Genomic DNA, 21,416 nt, shown 5'->3' with positions numbered 1-21,416 from the left:
TCTTTGTGTTCTAGTCGTCTCTGGAGGTGCGGATGAGGCTGTTCTTACCTGGCAGAGTTGGTTCACTCTTCATTTAGCTCATGTGCAGGGGTGATGGGGAATGGCAAAGTGTACATCTCTTCCTGGCTGAAAGAACCAATGGGATCCCATTAGCCTAGAGGCATCAACCATACCAAACTGTGTCATGTTCAAGGACAAAGTTTTGTAGGGAAATGGAAAGGCCCCAAGTGTCTGGAGTAGCTTTTGATTTAGTTTGTAGGGTTGGTGTTTATGGAGTGGTATTGGCCGGGCGCAGTGACTCATGCCTGTAATCCTAGCACTCTGGGAGGCTGAGGGGAGAGTATTGCTCAAGGTCAGGAGTTCGAAACCAGCCTGAGCAAAAGTGAGACCCTGTCTCTACTAAAAAAAATAGAAATTAGGCCGGGCGCGGTGGCTCACGCCTGTAATCCTAGCTCTCTGGGAGGCCGAGGCGGGCGGATTGCTCAAGGCCAGGAGTTCAAAACCAGCCTGAGCAAGAGCGAGACCCCGTCTCTACTATAAATAGAAAGAAATTAATTGGCCAACTGATATATATATATAAAAAAAAAATTAGCCGGGCATGGTGGCACATGCCTGTAGTCCCAGCTACTCGGGAGGCTGAGGCAGAAGGATTGCTGGAGCCCAGGAGTTTGAGGTTGCTGTGAGCTAGGCTGACGCCATGGCACTCACTCTAGCCTGGACAACAAAGCGAGACTCTGTCTCAAAAAAAAAAAAAAAATAGAAATTAATTGGCTAACTAAAAATATATAGAAAAAATTAGCCAAGCATGGTGGTGCATACCTGTAGTTCCAGCTACTTGGGAGTCTGAGGCAGGAGGATTGCTTGAGCCCAGGAGTCTGAGGTTGCTGGGAGCTAGGCTGACGCCACGGCACTCACTCTAGCCTGGGCAACAAAGCAAGACTCTGTCTCAAAAAAATAAAATAAAATAAATAGAAAGGTATTGGAAGAAAATAGGCAGAATGCCACTAATTTGCTTTTAGAATGGTTGAGGTTGATCTGCCTTTGAAGAAATCCAAGCAGAGATACAAAGTAGGTAGTTAGATATACAGGCTTTGGTATTCAGATTAGAACTAGAGACAAATCTGAGTTATCAGCATATAGGCGGAGGTTGAAGCCATAACCATGGATAAATTCATTCACTCTAAGTATTAAGCACCTATGCCCCACCCTATCAGGTTCATCAAGTTCAGTTGTAACAGAAACCCAAACTTCATCTTAAGCAAGATAATTTTATTTCTCTTATGAGTCAAGAGATAGACAGTCTGAGGCATATGTGACAATCATGCCACCACAGGGTCCTCAGGTGTTCAGGACTCCAAGCCCCAGCTTTCAGATACACAATCATAAACTCCTATGCACAGTCCAAACTGAAGCTATAGCTTCCTCATCTATGTTTAAAGCCCCAGGAGGGAGGAGGGGCAGAAGACACCAGTTTTCTTTTAGGAAACTTCACAGTTAACATACAGCTCTTCAGCTTATATGCCACTGGCTGTAACTTAGTCCTGTAGCCATACCTAGTTCTTGGAACAGTACTCTTTTTGTGTGTTCTGGCAGCCATGTGCTAAGCAAAATATCAGGGGCTTTCTGTTGGTAAAAATGTTAGGATAGGATGAACAGCCTCTAACTGCCACTATGTGAAAGTTTGGGGATACAACAGAGAATAAGACAGTGAAAGTGTCAATGCCCTCCAGCCAAAGACTACCAGGAACCCACCAATAAATCCAAACAAAGTTGGATTTATTAACTCTGCAGTGCAGAGATTATCTCGTTAAAAGAAGGTTTCCTTTTGAGACAGGGTGTCTCTTCATCACCCAGGCTGGATCAAGCAGTGGCTCAATCATAAGTCCCTGCAACCTCAAACTCCTGGGCTCAAAGGATCCTGCCCCCTCAGCCTCCTGAGTAGCTGGGATTACTTTTCTCAAAAGTAAACAAATGGGTAACTACAGGTTGTGATGAGTAATATGAAGGAAGGAAATGGGGTGCTGAATAGACAACAGTGGTTGGGGAGCTACTTAGACATGGTGGTTAGGATAGACCTCCCTGAGGAATCTGTAGCTGAAATCACCAGGAAGGAGAATGTCAAGTGGGAAGAAAAGGCCCAGGACTTCACCTTGAGGAACTCTGGCATTGAATAGCTGAGCAAAAAAGGACAAGGATGAGCCTGACAAAGAGACTGAGGAGGGTTGCCAGGAGGTTGCCAGAGGAGATGTCTCAGAGCATGACATTGTATGGCTGCTTGCTCTGCGCCAGGTGCCATGCCAAGTTCTCCACATGCACTGTCTTCTTTAAGCTTCACATGCTTTCAATGAACACTCTAGTGCCTACTCTAGGGAAGGCACTGTTTTAACACCCGAAGATATATAAATGAAAAGGACAAGATCCCTCCCCAAATGGAGCTTACATTGATTGAGGATGATAGGTAGTAAGTATGTGTGTAATGTAATAAGTCCTCTGAAGGAAAATAAAGGAAGAGGTTAGAGAGTGACAGGTGGAAGAGAACAGATTGATACTAAACAGGTTGAGAAAGGGCTTCTTTGAGGAGGCAACGTATAGACAGAAACCTAAATTAAACAAGAAAGCAAACCATGTGAACATGTGCAGGAAGTGCATTGCAGGCATAGGGAACGGAATGGGCAAAGGCCCTGAGGCAGAAATGAATCTGGGGGATGTGAAGTAAAAACAGAAGACTGGTGTGGTTAGACTGTGGAGATGAGAGCAAGATGTTTGATGGGGCCAGGCGTGGTGGCTGACACCTGTAATCCTAGCACTCTGGGAGGCCAAGGCAGGCGGATCGTTTGAGCTCAAGAGTTTGAGACCAGCCTGAGCAAGAGTAAGACCCCGTCTCTACTAAAAATATATATAGAAAAAATTAGTCGGGCATGGTGGCGCATGCCTGTAGTCCCAGCTACTCGGGAGGCTGAGGAAAGAGGATCACTTGAGCCCAGGAGTTTGAGGTTGCCGTGAACTAGGCTGATACCACAGCACTCTAGTCCGGGCAACAGAGCAAGACTCTGTCTCTAAGGAAAACAACAAAGGAAGGAGGGAGTGACCAAGTGTATCAGATGTTGCTGGGAGAGTAGGATGAGGTCAGAGAACTGGCCCCTGATCTCTTGATCTTGGCAAGAGTGAATTCAGGCAACAGTGGGGACAAAAGCATAACCGTAGTGGGATTTTTTTTTAATTTTCTCATATTTCTTTATTATTTTATTATTTTTATTTTTACTACTTCATTCAGTACTTTACTCCACATATCGGCTGTAGACCGTAGTGGTTTAAGGAGAGCTGACTGGGCTACTGGAGCCCTTGCTCAAGCTCCCAAACCTATTAAGTGGTAGAGTTAGAAATGAACCCAAATGGGTTGGGCGAGGTGGCTCACACCTGTAATCCTAGCAATCTGGGAGGCCGAGGGGGAGGTGGATTGCTCAAGGTCAGGAGTTTGAAACCAGCCTGAGCAAGAGCGAGACCCCGTCTCTGCTAAAAATAGAAAGAAATTAATTGTCCAACTAAAAAAAAATAAATTATATATATAAATTAGCCGGCCATGGTGGCACATGCCTGTAGTCCCAGCTACTCGGGGGAGGCTGAGGCAGCAGGATTGCTGGAGCCCAGGAGTTTGAGGTTGCTGTGAGCTAGTGAGTGACACCACGGCACTCACTCTAGCCTGGGCAACACAGTGAGACTCTGTCTCAAAAAAAAGAAAAAAAGAAAAAAAGAAATGAACCCAAATCTATTTTTCTTTTTAATTTATTTTTTTCTATTTTTATATATTTTTTTCTTTTTTTTTTCTTTTCTGCCTCTCAAGGGAGTTGATACAGTTACGTGAATCCAAATCTTGATTGTGATGTTGGTTTAATGGGTTTATGCATGTCAAAACTTATCAAAGTGTACACTTTGCAGTCTGTTGTAGGTCATTTTATTGTGTGTGCAGTTTATTGTATGTCAATTATACTTCAGTTAAGCTGTTAGCAAAAATAAAAATAAAAATCACCGCACCGAGGACCGACAAGACCTCTTCCTTAGTTGATGGACCCCACTGTCTTTCCTGCCTTTGACCAGACCTAAGCGGATGGTAGAAGATAGCATCTGCTTAGAAAAAGAAGTATGCTTCAACTCTTTGATACTAGTTGGAATTGTGATGTTCATTCCTTTAGTCTCGCGGCGTCGCAGGGTCACCGGGTCAGGCTTCCCAGAAGGTCATAAATGCTGCGCGAACGCAACGAGAGCAGGTGGATGCCGGCCCAGCCCTGTCACTGAAGGCCACGCCTCTCGGGCTGCAACCACGCCCCCATGACGGCATGCTTGCACGTGCGCCTCACTGGGTGGGTTCCGGGGCGGGGCGGACGTGCTGGCTCGAAGAGCCCGCCCCTTGCAGGGCTCCCTGCCGCCGGAAGCGGAAATAGCACCGGGCGCCGCCAGGGTATCCGTAACCGCCACCGCGATGCCGAAGGGTCCCAAGCAGCATCCTCCAGAGCCCGAGTGGATCGGGGACGGAGAGAGCACGAGCCCTGCAGGTGAGGTTGGCAGGCAGGGAGGAAACAAGAGAGGAAGGAGAAGAAGAGAGCGGGGAGTGCGCGTGGCTCAGGACGGGCCTGGGGCTCGGGACGCGCCGGGCCGTGCGTGGGCTGCTGCGCATGCGTGTCGGGACCCGCGCAGAGTTTGCCTTGGCTTGAGTGGATTGGGGTGGGAGCGAGAGGAAGGATACCTAGGTAGGTGTAGCACTTGACCTTAAGTGGGCCTGGGCGAAAGACCAGGAAGAGCATATGGTACGGAGGGAATATGGGAAGAAGTGAAAGGGTCCTGCTTTCTTCTCTTTCGGACATCCTCCCCGCCATTTCTTCTCTTTCGGACATCCTCCTCGCCACACAAGAATATAGTAAACTGTGCCTGCACCTTCCCTGACTCCTGCGCGCGCACACCTGGGGAGCCTGTGAGCCCACTTACTCCTCGAGAGAAGGACCAAGATCCTTCATGGGTCTTTCATAAGATACCCATCTGACCCAGCTGGAGCGAGAGCGTAGATTTTGGAGTGGTGATTAAGGTTTACTTAAACGCAGCGAATGTTTGTTGAGCGCCTGATTTTAATTAAGCGCTGTATGTATATATATATATATATATATATATACACACACATATATATACACACACTGTGTTTGGGAGGTGTGAAAAAAACATGAAGGCACTTTAAAGAGGAGGAAAATGGACACAAATAACAATAGGTACACAGTGACTAGTTTTACAAGCATTATTGGATTCTTGCTGTATACCAGGTACTGTGTGAATGGACTGGAAATGTAGAGACAGAAATAAGCCTCAGTGAGCACCCAGTGTAGTGGAGGGCAGAGAGCATTAACCTGCATGGTTGTCAGAGTATGATGAATGTCCTTGAGAATGCTGTGGCACTGTAGAAGGGAGGGGCAGCATGTACTTCATTCTTGAAGGATCAGTATGAGTTAGCAAGGGAAACACATTCCAAGCCAAGGAAGAAGTTTGTGCAAAGGTAGAGCCGTAGGTAAGCCTGGCTGGTCCCGCTAGAGCCTGGAGACTAATGTGATGGGCTTGTAAAGATGTGCAGGAGACAGATAATGAAAGGCTTTGTATGCTGTTCCAAGGAGTTTAATCCTAAAAACTTTAAGAGAGAGAACCAACTAAAATGCACAGGAATGATATGACCATTTGATTGGGAAAACACTGAGCAGTGGAGAATGGCCTTGAATTGGTCAAGATGGAGGCAGGGAGACCATTTAGGAGTCGACAGTGATCTAGATGAGAAATAATAAAGGAAAAAGCCAAGACACTGAAGACTAAAGCGTCACTAAAGAGCTGACATTGCCTGGAACTGGACACACTAAGTAAAAGGAGAAGAAGCATTAAAGATGACACTCACTTAAGTAACTCAGTGGGTAAGTGGGTAGTAGATTATTCATTGAAAGTGATAATCTGCTGGAGGGTGGAAAGTAGGAAGAGATACAGTCAATTTTTAAAGGCTGAGTTGGAGATGACAAGGAGAGAGTTTGTTTAGTGGCTGTATAGAGAGAGATCTACACTAGGGATAAAGATACAGGCATTGGATCTGAAGGAATCCCTTGGAGAGTGTATGCAGATTGAAGTAAAAAGTGGAAACCCAAAAGAACCTCAACCGTAAAGGGAACAAGGCTGAGGAGATGAGATTGAGAAAGGCAGGCAGCCAGAGAAACTGGAGACCAGCCAGCAGCAAGTAGGATCCCAAAAGTCAAGTAATGGCAGCAGAGGAGAATAAAAAGGATGTGGAGGTAGGCAGTGGGGATGCTGCAGAGAAGTCAAGCAAAATGAGGATCAGAACATACTTTGTGGGTTGAGGAACTAAGGGGTCAGTGGCAACTTTATCAAAAGTATAGTGTCCATTAGGAGATGATACCCAGATCAGATTGTTATGTGTTAAAAAAGGAATGGGAGGCTGGGCACAGTGGCACAGGGCTCACGCCTGTAATCCTAGCATTCTGGGAGGCCTAGGCAGGAGGATTGCTCAAGGTCAGGAGTTCGGAATCAGCCTGAGCAAAAGCAAAACCCTGTCTACTAAAAATAAAAGAAATTAATTGGCCAACTAATATATATAGAAAAAATTAGCCAGGCATGGTGGCGCATGCCTGTAGTCCCAGCTACTCAGGAGGCTGAGGCAGCAGGATTGCTTGAGCTCAGCAGTTTGAGGTTGCTGTGAGCTAGGCTGACGCCACGGCATTCTAGCCAGAGCAACAGAGTAAGACTGTCTCAAAAAATAAAATTTCCTGAATAAATGATTACTGTGGAATACATGGAATTGTAGCCTACGAGTACTTGAAGTAGTAGATATCAAGATACCATCAATTTTTAAAGTTAAATGATTACTGGAATGCTTTGGGGTAGAATTAGTTAGTAATGTATGACAGGGACAATGGTAGATAGGTCTGGCCATGAAGATAAATCATAGGGCTGCCGGCTGTTGCCCACGTGGCTGGCGAGGCAGAGGGAGGGAGTTAGACAGAGTCCCCTGCCTTTAGGGAAACAGGGATGGACAGAGGGAGAACTGGAATTTGTTCAGTCAGTGAACTTATTGGCTTCCCACTTTGCTTCCTGGGAGCACAAGCTGAACAGTTTCTGAGGTCACTCTCTGGGATGAAAGACAGGCACACAGACGGGTAGATATGACACAGTGTGATTTGTGCTATAATGTTAGAGCTGAGCAGGTGGGGCATAGACCCAGATGTTCACTGACTTACCAGATAACTCTACTTACATAGCCTGTAGGTTTTACAGACAACATATCCCAAACTGAATTCATAATATCTTCTCTGTCCCCTAACCCCTATAGCTGGGGGAGGAAGGGACCTTCTCCTCTACTATCTCCTGAATTATAAGTGGTACCACTAGCCCAACTAACTTTGCCAGCTAAAAACATAGGAGTCATATCTGGCTGGGTGCGGTGGCTCACGCCTGTAATCCTAGCACTCTGAGAGGCCAAGGCGGGTAGATCGCTCAAGGTCAGGAGTTCAAAACAGCCTGAGCAAGAGTGAGACCCCGTCTCTACTAAAAATAGAAAGAAGGCCGGGCGCTGTGGCTCACGCCTGTAATCCTAGCTCTTGGGAGGCCGAGGCGGGCGGATTGCTCAAGGTCAGGAGTTCAAAACCAGCCTGAGCAAGAGCGAGACCCCGTCTCTACTATAAATAGAAAGAAATTAATTGGCCAGCTGATATATATAAAAAATTAGCCGGGCATGGTGGCGCATGCCTGTAGTCCCAGCTACTCGGGAGGCTGAGGCAGAAGGATCACTCAAGCCCAGGAGTTTGAGGTTGCTGTGAGCTAGGCTGACGCCACGGCACTCACTCTAGCCTGGACAACAAAGTGAGACTCTGTCTCAAAAAAAAAAAAATAAATAAAAATAAAAATAGAAAGAAATTAATTGGCCAACTAAAAATATATAGAAAAAATTAGCCGGGGATGGTGGCGCATGCCTGTAGTCCCAGCTACTCGGGAGGCTGAGGCAGGAGGATTGCTTGAGCCCAGGAGTTTGAGGTTGCTGTGAGCTAGGCTGATGCTATGGCACTCACTCTAGCCCGGGCAACAAAGTGAGACTCTGTCTCAAAAAAAAGGAGTTATCTCTGAGTGCTCTTATTTATTTCCCACCTCTGACCCCACCCTGTGAATTCTGCTTCTCTCCCTCCCCTCCCTCACTCCAGCCTTACCTTTCTACCCTTCTACCCTTTCTACCATTCTACCCTTCAGTCACTGCACCTAGCCATATTAACCCTTTCTCCGTTTCTCAGTGTGTGTGCTTTCTCATAACTGGATCTGTACACAGCACTGCAACCGCACTATGTGCCTAAATCCTCATACTTCAGGTATTAGCTTAAATGCCATCTCTTAAGGGAGGCCAGTCCCTTTTATCCCCACCAAGTAGGCTCACCGTTTCTTTTGGAACCTTCAGTACACTTGTAATTAATTCCGTATTTAAAAATCTCTCTTCATAAAGCCTATAAGCTCCAGAAGAAACCACGGCTGTCTTTCTTGCTGCGGCATACCCTACACTAACACAACATCTGACGCATGAGAGCAGTTTAGTAAATATTTATTGGATGATGAATGGAGACAGGAATGATTATTTCTGCAGGAGTTGTGGGACAGTGCAAATGTCTAGGAAGTGATAGTTCAGCTAGGAAAATAGGATAGAGGTCTCAGCTCTTCACAGGGGAGATCAGACTGCTTTGGAATTTGTAGACAAATGTTCATAATGTCTGCTTAACCTTCTAGACAAAGTGGTGAAGAAAGGAAAGAAGGACAAGAAGACCAAAAAGACGGTGAGAAAACGAGGGTTGAGGATGAGAAACGACTGTGGGTGTTTCCAAGCACAGTGAGTGGCCATGTGAAGGAGTTGGGAGGTCCAAAGAGGAGGAAAGGTCTTGTCCAGAGAGGAGGAGAGGAGAGGAGAGGAGAGGGTTGGCTGGGCCAACGGCCTCTGTGTGTGGCAGAAATGCAGCGGCATGGTTGGTCTTGGAGCTGTGTTTACCTATATCGGAACTCACTTTGTAGTTCTTTGAAGAGCTGGCAGTAGAAGATAAACAGGCCGGGGAGGAAGAGAAAGCACTCAAGGAGAAGGAACAGCAGCAGCAGCAGCAACAGGTACAAGTGTCATGTGGCCCACCAGTCCTGGGAAGCAGCTGGGGCCCACAACCCCTTCTCCAGCCCGTATTGGTTCACTCAGCTGCTGGGGAGCTCTGTGTGGCACAAAATACAGCAGGGACCCTGGGTTTTATACTCTCACTCTTTTTTCTTTCAGCTACAAAAAAAGAAGCGAGACACTCGAAAAGGCCGGCGAAAGAAGGATGCGGACGATGATGGCGAGGAGAAAGAGCTCATGGAGCGCCTTAAGAAGCTGTCGGTGCCAGCCAGCGATGAGGAGGATGAGGGTGAGTAACCTGAGGGGAAGTAGACACTTAGAATCCACCAGTCGCGAGGAGTGATGCCTCATGCCTTGATCTTCGCATCACATAGAAGTGCGGAGCCAGGCCGGGCACGGTGGCTCACGCCTGTAATCCTAGCACTCTGGGAGGCCGAGGCAGGCGGATTGCTCGAGGTCAGGAGTTCAAACCAGCCTGAGCAAGAGTAAGACCCCGTGTCCACTAAAAATAGAAAGAAATTAATTGGCCAACTAAAAATATATAGAAAAAATTAGCCGGGGATGGTGGCGCATGCCTGTAGTCCCAGCTCCTTGGGAGACTGAGGCAGGAGGATCCCTTGAGCCCAGGAGTTTGAGGTTGCTGTGAGTTAGGCTGACACCACAGCACTCTAGCCCAGGCAACAGAGTGAGACTCTTTATCAAAAAAAAAAAAAAAAAAAAAGTGCGGAGCCAGACAGTGTAATTCTCTTTCCAGCTCTTCTTTTCTTTTTGTCATTTCAGTGCCTGCCCCAGTAGCCCGAGGGGGGAAGAAGACTAAGGTGAGTCCTCTGCGTGGTAAACAGATACCAAGGGTGCGGCCTTGACCATCCACTGACTTCTGTAGTCCTTTCATTCTCTAGGGCAGTAATGTTTTTGCAGCCCTGATTCAGGATCAGAGTGAGGAAGAGGAGGAGGAAGAAAAACATCCTCCTAGACCTGCCAAGCCAGAGAAGAATCGAATCAATAAGGTGAAAATGGTGACTTGATTGGTCACTCCTACCTCATTTAGCACCTGTTGGCCATGGTGTGGTAATTTTCTGCTTTTAAACTACCTCCTCTTAGGTTTTTGTTGCTTTTATTGTCTAAATCATCTTGTAAATGATTTAGAGCACTCTGAATATGAGCACTCTCCATTGCTCAGAAATCTACAGTGATTCTCTGTCTTTAAACTCAGGGTCTAAAAGAAAAGCCCTCAGGTTCTTGCTCTTCCACTTGGGACTCTGCCATGTATACTTCTCAGACCAGCCTGATCACATCATGGCATCCAGTTTGACTATGTCCCTGGTGAAGTCTTTGATCTTTATGTGCCTACTTCCCTCTTCCCTCCTTCTCTGAGCCCTTGTCCATGACCTCTTCTCAGCATTTGTCCTCTGAAGCCCTCATTAAATCCCCAGTCAGTTGGCTAAAGAATAAAACAGAAAAAAAAAGAAAGCCCTCTAGTGCTAGTGCCACCTACCCAGTGTGCACTTGCCTGACTCATAGTCCCTTAGTTTTGCTGATGTACTCTAGCTATCTTTTTACTATCTAGTCTCAAACTGGAGGGTAGGGTTTTTCTGGGTCTCATTTTTCCCCAGCAGCACTCTGTAGATGGTTCCCTGAGTATTCTTCTACTTTACAGTAGTACCAAAGCCATACTCATTCATTCATTCATTCATTCATCATGCTTCTTGACTCATGATGGGGTTATGTCCAGATAAATGTATCATTAAGTTGAAACTTTCAAAAGTCCAAAATGCAGGCGGGGCGCGGTAGCTCACACCTGTAATCCTAGCACTCTGGGAGGCCAAGGCGGGTGGATCGATCAAGGTCAGGAGTTTGAGACCAGCCTGAGCAAGAGCAAGACCCTTCTCTACTAAAAAAATAGAAAAAAATTAGCCAGACAACTAAAAATATATAGAAAAAATTAGCCAGGCATGGTGGCACATGCCTGTAGTCCCAGCTACTTGGGAGGCTGAGGCAGGAGGATTGCTTGAGCCCAGGAGTCTGAGGTTGCTGGGAGCTAGGCTGACGCCACGGCACTCCAGCCCAGGCAACAGAGTGAGACTCTGTCTCCAAAAAAAAAAGTCCAAAATGTACTTTCGACTTAAGTATTTTCAGCTTACTGTGGTTTATTGGGATGTAACCCCATCATAAACTGAGGAGCATCTGTATAGTTAACATAGTAAGCTCCCTAAGAAATGCTTATAAAACAACAAGGTAGCAAATTAATTTTTGTGTTTATCTCCTCCAGGCTGTATCTGAGGAACAACAGCCGCCTGGGTTCAAGGGCAAAAAGGCAGTGGAAGAGAAGTCAAAAGGGAAGGCTAAGGTGAGAGAGGAACAGGCAGGAGGAGGAGTTTTGTGTCTCAGGAACGAGAGCATTTCATCTAGTTGTCTTTTCTCTGTTAGCCTCAGAGTAAATTTGCTGCTCTGGACAGTGAAGAAGAGGATGAAGAGGAAGAAATAACAAAAGAAAAGGATCTTCCCAAACAAGGGAAAGAGAAGGCCAGGAAGGCAGAGCGGGTGTGTGTTTTGATGGTGGCGTGAAGGGCCGGGCTCTGCAGTCCTTCGGGAGAGCGGGATCTGGAGTATTGTTACTCTCTAGGGCCAGGGTTGGCAGACTTTTTCTGTAAAGGTCTCTATAGTAAATATTTTTAGCTTTGCAAGCCACATACGATCTCTGTCACATAACTTTTTTTTTTAACAGTGCTTTGAAAATGCAAAAACAATTTTTAGTTCACGAGACATATTTAAAAGGGCGTCAGGTCAGATTTGGCCCATGGCCATAGTTTGCAATACCTGCTCCAGAGAGGAGAGCGCCTTAGAGATCAAGTTCGTTTCTGACAGTTGGGTTCTGGCGCTGCCATTCAGTGGCTATGGGACCTTGAATCTAGCTTTCTACCTCCTTGGGCTCCATTGTCTCATCTGTATGAGATAAGAGAGTCTAGTGAGTTCCAGGGTCCCTATACCTTGGTCACGTTTTGATTCTCTGATTCTGTTGGATTCTTCATTGGCTGCCCATAAAGGCTACCTGATCTTTTCTTTGCATGTTAACATATAAACCACAGAAACTCGTTGGATGAAAATGAAACTCTCTTGAAATTTTATTTGAATGTAATCCTCAGTTGTGTTGGAAATTATAGGGATATATACATTCTTATATTTCATAGATATATACTCATGCCATCTGCCTTATGCCCTTCCTGGTGGCTGCAGTTGATGAAAGACTGCAAGGAGACCAGGCTGGGTATGAGAATGAGAGAGGATCCCAAGGCATTTTAGGATTCTGGGTGGAAAAGGGAAAGAGCTGGCTAATGAATGTGGGGGTAGAGGATTAAATGAAATCTGAGTTCTAGAAGGGGGCTCTAATGTTTATCATGCCCTGGCTTTCACAGGGTTCAGAGGAAGAAGGAGAAGAGGAAGAGGAAGGACAGTCTAAGGCAGATGATCCCTATGCTCATCTTAGCAAAAAGGAGAAGAAAAAGCTGAAGAAACAGGTAAGACTTTGGTTCTTCGTGATCAAATGTAAGGGGATTTTTCATATGTCAACTAAGGGACGTGATTGGGGAAGGGGAAGGAGAGCTTTGGGGGCTACTCCAAGTAAAACGGTTGGAGTAAGGAGAGAATTATGTTCTGTGAGCCTTGTCCCGACGTCTGATGACATGGCTGTGTCACGGTGATGGGAAACCGGTAGACTATGGCTTCAAATGCAATGTTTTCTTTCTTCTTAGATGGAGTATGAACGCCAGGTGGCTTCGTTAAAAGCAGCGAATGCTGCTGAAAATGATTTCTCCGTGTCCCAGGCAGAGGTGTCCTCTCGCCAGGCCATGTTAGAAAATGCATCTGACATCAAGGTAAGGTCTGAAGGGCCCCTCAACCTGTTCGCCCAGGGAAGAGCTAATTTTTTCATCTTCCCTGAGGCTGTGACAGCCAAGGGAGCAGGGCGTGAATGGGTCAGGTCACTGGGAAGAAAAACTAGAGTTCTTTTCCACACCATAGGATCTTTCAACTTGAGCAAGAAGATAGAAACACCAATGGAAGTAGAGGGGTTCCACCCTCAGAGGGAAATAGAGCGGGGCAGGCTGGGCTGGCCAAGGTGTGGGAGACTCCCGCTAGAGGCCAGGGCCAGGGATGGGATTATGCTGGAGGTGTTGCTTTGTCAGAGGCTGCCCTACCGGAGAACGTTGCAGCTCCTGTCCCAGAGAGAGAATTCTCACATGCTTGTCACTTCTCTCTGCCACTCCTTCCCTGATGGCTGCAGCTGGAGAAGTTCAGCATCTCGGCCCATGGCAAGGAGCTGTTTGTCAATGCGGACCTGTATATTGTCGCCAGCCGCCGCTATGGGCTCGTGGGACCCAACGGGTGAGGAAAGGAGGGGCTGGAAGGAGAAGGAGGTTCTCAGTGGTGGGCTGGCCTGACAGCTCTTGTTCCCCAGCAAGGGCAAGACCACGCTCCTCAAGCACATCGCCAGCCGCGCGCTGAGCATCCCTCCCAACATCGACGTGCTGCTGTGCGAGCAGGGTGAGGCCGCGCGCAGGGCCGGGCTGGCGGGTGGGCAGCTGGGGCAGAAGAGCCAGCCAAGAATAGGAGAAATCATGGTGACAGAGCCAAAAAGGATGCAGGGAGAGACGGGACTGGCACAGGGGTGCCGAACGAGGGAGGGGATAGTGACTGAGGGACTCGGGGACGTTTTTGTGGAGCAGGTGCGAAGAGCTGGGCGGGATGAGGCAAACCAGAAATGGGACTTAAGGGAAGGAGGAGTGAGACTTTCGGCCTTTGAGGCTACTTCATTGTTCTCCCTGCCCCAGAGGTGGTAGCGGACGAGACACCAGCAGTGCAGGCTGTTCTTCGAGCCGACACCAAGCGGTTGAAGCTGCTGGAAGAGGAGCGACGGCTTCAGGGACGGCTGGAACAGGGGGATGACACAGCTGCCGAGAGGCTGGAGAAGGTAGAGGAGATGGCGCAGGGGACACAGGTAAGACTTGGGGTTCTTGGGGCCCTTGAACATGTGTCCTCTTCTCCCTCCTCCCAGGTGTACGAGGAATTGCGGGCTACCGGGGCAGCAGCTGCGGAGGCCAAAGCACGACGGATCCTGGCTGGTCTGGGCTTCGACCCTGAAATGCAGAATCGGCCCACACAGAAGTTCTCGGGGGGCTGGCGCATGCGTGTCTCTCTGGCCAGGTTAGCCATCCACATCACTGCCCTCCCTTCCAGCCTTGGTCACCAGGGCCCTTTCCCTTCTCCCAGTTTTTCCAAGGCCAGTAGGGAAGTTCAAGGCAAATCTCTCCCTCCTCATTATCCACATTGTGAGAATTCGAGGTCTTTCTCCATTTTTGTCCCTCCCTGAGGATATATGTTCTCATGAACATACCCTGTCCAGGGACTGAGCATAGGTTGGGAAGGAGTTTTCATAGTCATAGGCTCTCCCTCTCAGAGGCTCCCCGAGGAAGGATCTTCCTTTCCCTCACCCTGCACTCTGCTGCCTGCCTTCCAGGGCACTGTTCATGGAGCCCACACTGCTCATGTTGGACGAGCCCACCAACCACCTGGACCTCAATGCCGTCATCTGGCTCAATAAGTATGCACTTACTGCCCTTGATTACAGCATTTGCATCATTCATTCCCTTCTGCTTCCTTCCCCTTCCCTCCCTGCCCTCATTTCCTCTAGGTCTTCTCCACTATCACTATGTCCTTGGCAGCTTTCTCTCCAGACCTTTTTCCTTCCCTCCCTGGCTCCATGGTCTGTCTGCTTCCCCTGACTGCACTTGACCATTGTGACACTCCCACACTGTTCTCTGAAACCTAGCTACCTCCAGGGCTGGCGGAAGACCTTGCTCGTCGTCTCCCATGACCAGGGCTTTCTGGATGACGTCTGCACTGACATCATCCATCTCGATGCCCAGCGGCTTCATTACTATCGAGGCAATTACAGTAAGGAGGGTCATGAATGGCGGAGGGAAGAGGTGGAGCCTCATAAAGAGGCCTGGGAGGGAGGGAGGGTCCATGTGGGTATGTAGATAAGCTAGATCTTGTTAGGATTCATACGGTGCCTGTCCTGTTTTTCTGCCCCAGTGACCTTCAAGAAGATGTACCAGCAGAAGCAGAAGGAACTGCTGAAGCAGTACGAGAAACAGGAGAAAAAGCTGAAGGAGCTGAAGGCGGGGGGCAAGTCCACCAAGCAGGCGGTGCGCGCCTGGGGCTTCCTGGGCTGGGGCTGCTCTTCTCACAACAGTGGAGGCAAAGAGGGCCTTGGGGACAGCCTACGTTTTGAGGAATGCTGTGCAGGGTGTGGAGTTCTACCTTTCCTCTTCCTCTCTAGGAAAAGCAAACGAAGGAAGCGCTGACTCGAAAGCAGCAGAAATGCCGCCGGAAAAACCAGGATGAGGAATCCCAGGAGGCCCCTGAGCTGCTGAAGCGCCCCAGGGAATACACCGTGCGCTTCACCTTCCCAGACCCCCCGCCGCTCAGCCCTCCTGTGCTGGGTCTGCATGGTGAGTGCCGCTGGCTCCCATCGGAAGCTCGTGCACCCCAAGTTCCACCAAGACTGGGACCATTCTTCTCCTCCAAAGCCAGGACATCAGGGGGACCTTCAGGGGCACTAAAAAGAATATTAATTGCTGCTTTTCCTGGCTCTCAGGTGTGACTTTTGGCTATGAGGGACAGAAACCACTCTTTAAGAACCTGGACTTTGGCATCGACATGGACTCCAGGAGTAAGTTGTCAGTTGGCTTGGGGATGTGAGGCGGGGCCACAGCAAGAGCGTCTGAGGACCTCTTGGTCTGACCACCTGTCTTGCTTCTCACAGTCTGCATCGTGGGCCCCAACGGTGTGGGCAAGAGCACCCTCCTGCTCCTGCTGACCGGCAAGCTGACACCGGTGAGTCCTGCAACCAAGAAGGGAAAGCATGAGAGGCGTGAGGGCACAGCTGCTCGCCAGAGGCTGGACTCGGGCTTCTAGGCGGTGCAGAGTTATATACAGAACTCATTGGAGATGATCCATTTCCCTAAGAAGGGCTGTGGAGGAGGAGAAGAGTTTCGATTGGTTGAGGGAGGAGAGCTAGGAGAATCAGAGTTGGGATGGGGGCACCCCCATATGTGTTTTGGTTAGACATGAAATATATGTCCATTGTAGAATGATTAGAAGTTGCCTAAGCCAAGAGAAAAATCTTGAGATAACCAGTATTAATGTTTTAGTGGATAGCTTTCTCCTGCCCTTTGCAAATGTGCGTGTAATTTTTTTTTTTTTAACAAAAATGGGTTATTGTTTGAATTGTTTTGTAGCTATCTCTTTTTGAGACAGAGTCTCACTTTGTTGCCCAGGCTATAGTGAATGCCGTGGTGTCAGCCTAGCTCACAGCAACTTCAATCTCCTGGACTCAAGCAGTCCTCCTGCCTCGGCCTCCCAAGTAGCTGGGACTACAGGCATGTGCCACCATGCCCGGCTAATTTATATATATATATATATATATATATATATATATATATATATATATATATATATATATTAGTTGGGCAATTAATTTATTTCTGTTTATAGTAGAGATGGGGTCTCACTCATGCTCAGGCTGGTTTCAAACTCCTGACCTCAAGCAGTCCACCTGCCTCGGCCTCCCAGAGTGCTAGGATTACAGGCGTGAGCCACCGTGCCCGGCCAGTAGCTATGTTTTTCTAGATAATATATGTCAATCAGGCTGGGCACAGTGGCTCATACCTATAATCCCATCCCAGCACTTGGGAGGCCAAGGCAGGAGGCCAGGAGTTCAAGACAAACCTGGGCGACACAGAGAGACCCTGTCTCTAAAAAATGAAAAGAAATTAGCTGGGCATGGTGCATGCCTATAGCCCCAGCTGTTGGGGAGGATAAGATGAGAGGATCACTTAAGCCCAGGAATTGAGGCCACAGTGATCTGTGATTGCGCCACTGCACTCCAGCCCGAGTGACGGAGCGAGACCCTGTCTCTTAAATATATATAGGCCAGGTGTGGTGGCTCATGCCTGTAATCCTAGCACTCTGGGAGGCTGAGGCGGGAGGATCGTTTGAGCTAAGGAGTTCAAGACCAGCCTGAGCAAGAGCAAGACCCCATCTCTACTAAAAAAATGGAAAGAAATTAGCTGGACAAATTAAAATATATATATATACATATATATACACACACACATACATAAAATTAGCCAGGCATGGTGGCACATGACTGTAGTCCCAGCTACTTGGAGGCTGAGGCAGGAGGATCCCTTGAGCCCAGGAGTTTGAGGTTGCTGTGAGCTAGGCTGACGCCACGGCACTCTAGCCCGGGCAACAGAGTGAGACTCTCAAGCCACAGATTGTAGATCTTTAGAAAGGTGTTATTAGATTTTCCCCCAAAACTTCCCACCAGCTGGAAACTTACAGCGTGCCCGTCATGAGGCTCACCATCTGGGAAGTGGGTGTTTTCTGGCTGTAGTTGGTTTTCCTGCTTGTCTCTTTTGTCTCTGCAGCCTTCATTCTTCTCTCACACCCCTTGTGCCCCTTACTCTTCTGCTTTGTCATACGAGGGAGAACGTCCACATTCCTTTTCTCAAACGCTCTTGTTTCCAGCCCATTTCTGGTGTTTATCTCCCCTTTGGGAGGTTGGGACATGGGGCCTGCAAGCCCCGCCCCGCCTTATCAATTCTCTTCCCTTGCAGACCCGTGGGGAAATGAGAAAGAACCATCGGCTGGTAAGTTTGCTTTGGGAACTACGGAATGAAAACCTGATAGAAGAAGTACAACTTTCACTGACCACCTCCCTCTCGTCTCGGGCAGAAAATTGGCTTCTTCAACCAACAGTACGCAGAGCAGCTGCACATGGAGGAGACACCCACGGAATACCTGCAGCGGAGCTTCAACCTGCCCTACCAGGATGCCCGCAAGTGCCTGGGCCGCTTTGGCCTCGAGAGTCATGCCCACACCATCCAGATCTGCAAGCTCTCTGGTACTGCTGTGGGGAGCCCAGGGGGGTGGGGGAGGCTGGGAGGGGCCCTCCTCCTTACCATTCATGTCTGCAAACCGTACCTGGAGGCAGAAAGATGGGGGGACCAGGCGTGGAGCGGACTCAGCACAGACACTGGCGCAGAAATATAAGGCAGTTGAGGGTGTGATGAACCTCCCTTTCCTTTGCCACAGGTGGTCAGAAAGCCCGAGTTGTGTTTGCAGAGTTGGCCTGTCGGGAGCCCGATGTCCTAATCTTGGTGAGTGGGCTGGGCTGTGGGAGAGGGGTGGGGTGACGGTAATGGAAGTAGGACTTACGGTGTTCAGTTGTGGGCGTCCTCCACAGGACGAGCCAACCAATAACCTGGACATAGAGTCTATCGATGCGCTGGGGGAAGCCATCAACGAGTACAAAGGTGGTAAGTCCCCTCGGAGCCACCCTTCTTCTCCCCTTGGGGACTGAGCTGTATTGTCCTTTAGCTAGGGCTCATTTCTTTCATGTTCTGATTTTCCTCTTCGTCCTTTCTCCCTGTCCTCTCTTCTTGCCATCTTTCTTCAAAGCTGTGATCGTCGTCAGCCACGATGCGCGACTCATCACAGAAACCAACTGCCAGCTATGGGTGGTGGAGGAGCAGAGTGTCAGCCAAATCGATGGTGACTTTGAGGACTACAAGCGGGAGGTGTTGGAGGCCCTGGGCGAAGTCATGGTCAACCGCCCCCGAGAGTGAGCTTTCCTTCCTGGAAGGCCAAGAGACAAGCTTACATGGCCTAGAATTCCCCTTCGTCTCCCTGTCTCCTCCGAAGACTGACCTGTTCTGCAGCTGGCCCAGTCGTGACTCGGGCACCTGAAGGCGGAATGTTGTCTTGATGTGACTAGGGTACCACTTTGATTGCTTCCATTTCTCTGAAAGACCTGCCTGTCCCACTTTTCTTGAGATAACTGAGCTGGCCTTATCCTTGATGTCCCCTTTACACAGACAGAAGTGACCACCTCCATTATTGTGGGGCTGCATCCCGCAGGCTCTTGTGGCCTGTCGTCTCAAGACTGTCATCACTCAGAAGCCCACCTCTGGTGCACCTTCAAGCTTCAAGCCCCTGGCCTTGGAGTGGTCTGCTCTTTGCTGGTGGATTTAATACCAACGCCAACAGCTGTTGAAGCTCAGAACTGGAGGCAAGTGTCTGAAGCCTGTGCTGTTACTCAACCCAGGATTCGGTGCTTGTAGTCCCTGTCTGGCTGGGGACTTAGGGGCAGGAAAGGAACACTGCTGAACTTGGATCTCCCTGTCCGAGGGGAAGAAATAAAGGAATGGAGCTGCCGCTGCCCTGTCACTGTGTAGAGGTTCATGGGAGTAGGAACTGCTCTGGGTCTTGATCTGCTTTATTCAGTTTTCTAGCAGCTTTTAATGTCTCCTCTTCTGTGCTAGTACAAATGGATCTCATTTGCAGTCTTGCTGAACTCAGATGGTGTTGGCTGTGTAAGGGTCCTACCTCCCTTCCCCCAACCCTTCAGACAAAGAAAAGAGAAAGTGATTCTTACCTTCCATCTTGCACACACTCTCACTATCCAGACTAGCCTCATGAATGAGGAGGTGCTCTGCCCTGTGGTCAGGGACCAGGGTACCGATCCTCTCAAAAAGTACTAAATCGGCCAGCCAATATGTACAGTACTGTGGGGTATACAAGAAGGGAAAAGACAAAAGGTCTACTTTCATTAATAGTTTAGTTAGAGGCTGGGCGCGGTGGCTCACACCTGTAATCCTAGCACTCTGGGAGGCTGAGGCAGGTGGATTGCTTGAGGTCAGGAGTTCAAAACCAGCCTGAGCAAGACCCCGTCTCTACTAAAAATAGAAAGAAATTAATTGACCAACTAAAAACATATATACAGGCCAGGCGCGGTGGCTCACGCCTGTAATCCTAGCACTCTGGGAGGCCGAGGTGGGCGGATTGCTCGAGGTCAGGAGTTCGAAACCAGCCTGAGCAAGAGCGAGACCCCATCTCTACTATAAATAGAAAGAAATTAATTGGCCAACTAATATATATACAAAAAATTATCCAGGCATGGTGGTGCATGCCTGTAGTCCCAGCTACTTGGGAGGCTGAGGCAGGAGGATCACTTGAGCCCAGGAGATTGAGGTTGCTGTGAGCTAGGCTGATGCCACGGCACTCACTATAGGCTGGGCAACAAAGTGAGATTCTGTCTCAAAAAAATACATAGTCTAGTTAGAGAAGACCTGAAAAACAAAGCATGAGTGCACAATGCAATACAATTAGTCACCAGATACATGGGACTCCAGATTCCGAATTGCTACATGTTCAAAGGAGGGAAAGATGATCCAGGCCTTTGGTTATTTGACAGGATCATCTCAGGGCGGACCTTGAAAAATAATGATTTGAGTAATCAGGGAACAGAGAGCCATTTTTCAAAACTAAGAAAAGAACAGATCCAAGGTTGGGAAGGAAGAAAAAGTTATTTGGGAGTTAATGTGGGAATGTGGCTATGTGGCCATTTTTCTTAGATTTAGGTTGGGGAGATGGGTTTGGAACATAAAGATGTAAGTGGTAGCAGTATTAGGTGATGGGGATGGAGCCCATAACTTTTGTATGGGAATGAGGTGACCGAATCCTGACCCAGCTAAGGGAGGTGCAGGTGGAAAGGAAGGACAGATGGAAGAAGCTACTGTGGGGGTTGGGAAGAGAAGAGAATGATCAGGAGGCGAGTCCAGTTCCAGGGGAAACACGAAGAGCTATTTGGTTAAGACTTGCTTTGGACATCTAATTTTGGGAAATTATTTTCTGGCCAGGTGAATAAATAATACTGGGCCTCAAGCACAAGTTTCTTACTAGAAGTGAAGGTTTGGTGTGGAGATAGTTGTGTGAGCACAGTTAGGGGATACCCCTCTTGAGGAATTTGAAGGAAAAAAAAAATCAGAGTCTTGTGCCAAGTAGCTAAGTATATTAAATGCAAAGTAATTTCCACAATTCTATGAAGTAGATCTATCAAAGAATAGTGAGGAGCCAGGCTTCAAGTCCAACTACAAGTGGTGTGACCTTGGACAAGCCACTTAGCCTCTTAGTACCTGTACGCTCATATGGAATGAAGGTGACAAAAGTACCTACCTCGTAGGGTCATTAGGAGATTAGATTTGTAATTATTTGTAAAGTGATTTAAATATTTTTGTTACATGTACTTCATATCACACTTTACACTTTAAAATTTTTAGTTCACTAGTCTACATGGGATGATACGTAAAATATACAGGAATGTTATTTATAAAGTGAACACCAA

The 21,416-nt window shown here is 48.2% G+C and overlaps 1 protein-coding gene across 1 annotated transcript; it reads left to right on the top strand.

The window, feature by feature from the left end:
- Nucleotides 1-4,383: 4,383 nt before the first annotated feature.
- On the top strand, nt 4,384-19,447 carry ABCF1 (ATP binding cassette subfamily F member 1). Its single transcript, XM_012736327.3, has 25 exons — nt 4,384-4,550; nt 8,800-8,846; nt 9,079-9,168; nt 9,326-9,455; nt 9,947-9,984; nt 10,066-10,173; nt 11,436-11,513; nt 11,594-11,707; nt 12,580-12,681; nt 12,916-13,038; nt 13,446-13,546; nt 13,620-13,705; nt 13,993-14,132; nt 14,217-14,365; nt 14,679-14,762; nt 14,991-15,115; nt 15,257-15,369; nt 15,504-15,675; nt 15,822-15,896; nt 15,990-16,060; nt 17,848-17,880; nt 17,966-18,134; nt 18,326-18,390; nt 18,477-18,549; nt 18,692-19,447. The coding sequence occupies exons 1-25, from the start codon at nt 4,478-4,480 to the stop codon at nt 18,856-18,858; spliced, it is 2,526 nt and encodes an 841-aa protein (XP_012591781.1). The 5' UTR covers nt 4,384-4,477; the 3' UTR covers nt 18,859-19,447.
- Nucleotides 19,448-21,416: the final 1,969 nt, after the last annotated feature.

The sequence above is a fragment of the Microcebus murinus genome, chromosome 5 (assembly GCF_040939455.1).
Source record: "Microcebus murinus isolate Inina chromosome 5, M.murinus_Inina_mat1.0, whole genome shotgun sequence".
Lineage (NCBI taxonomy): Eukaryota > Metazoa > Chordata > Mammalia > Primates > Cheirogaleidae > Microcebus > Microcebus murinus.
The sequence above is the reverse complement of the archived record's forward strand: the minus strand, read 5'-3'. Positions and strand labels throughout refer to the sequence as shown.

Excerpts from the sequence above, each read along its gene's own strand:
- ABCF1 (XM_012736327.3), top strand. The coding sequence starts at position 4,478 with ATGCCGAAGGGTCCCAAGCAGCATCCTCCAGAGCCCGAGTGGATCGGG. Across the intron at positions 4,551-8,799 it reads AGAGAGCACGAGCCCTGCAG|ACAAAGTGGTGAAGAAAGGA; the intron begins GTGAGGTTGGCA and ends TTAACCTTCTAG. Across the intron at positions 15,116-15,256 it reads TTACTATCGAGGCAATTACA|TGACCTTCAAGAAGATGTAC; the intron begins GTAAGGAGGGTC and ends TTTCTGCCCCAG.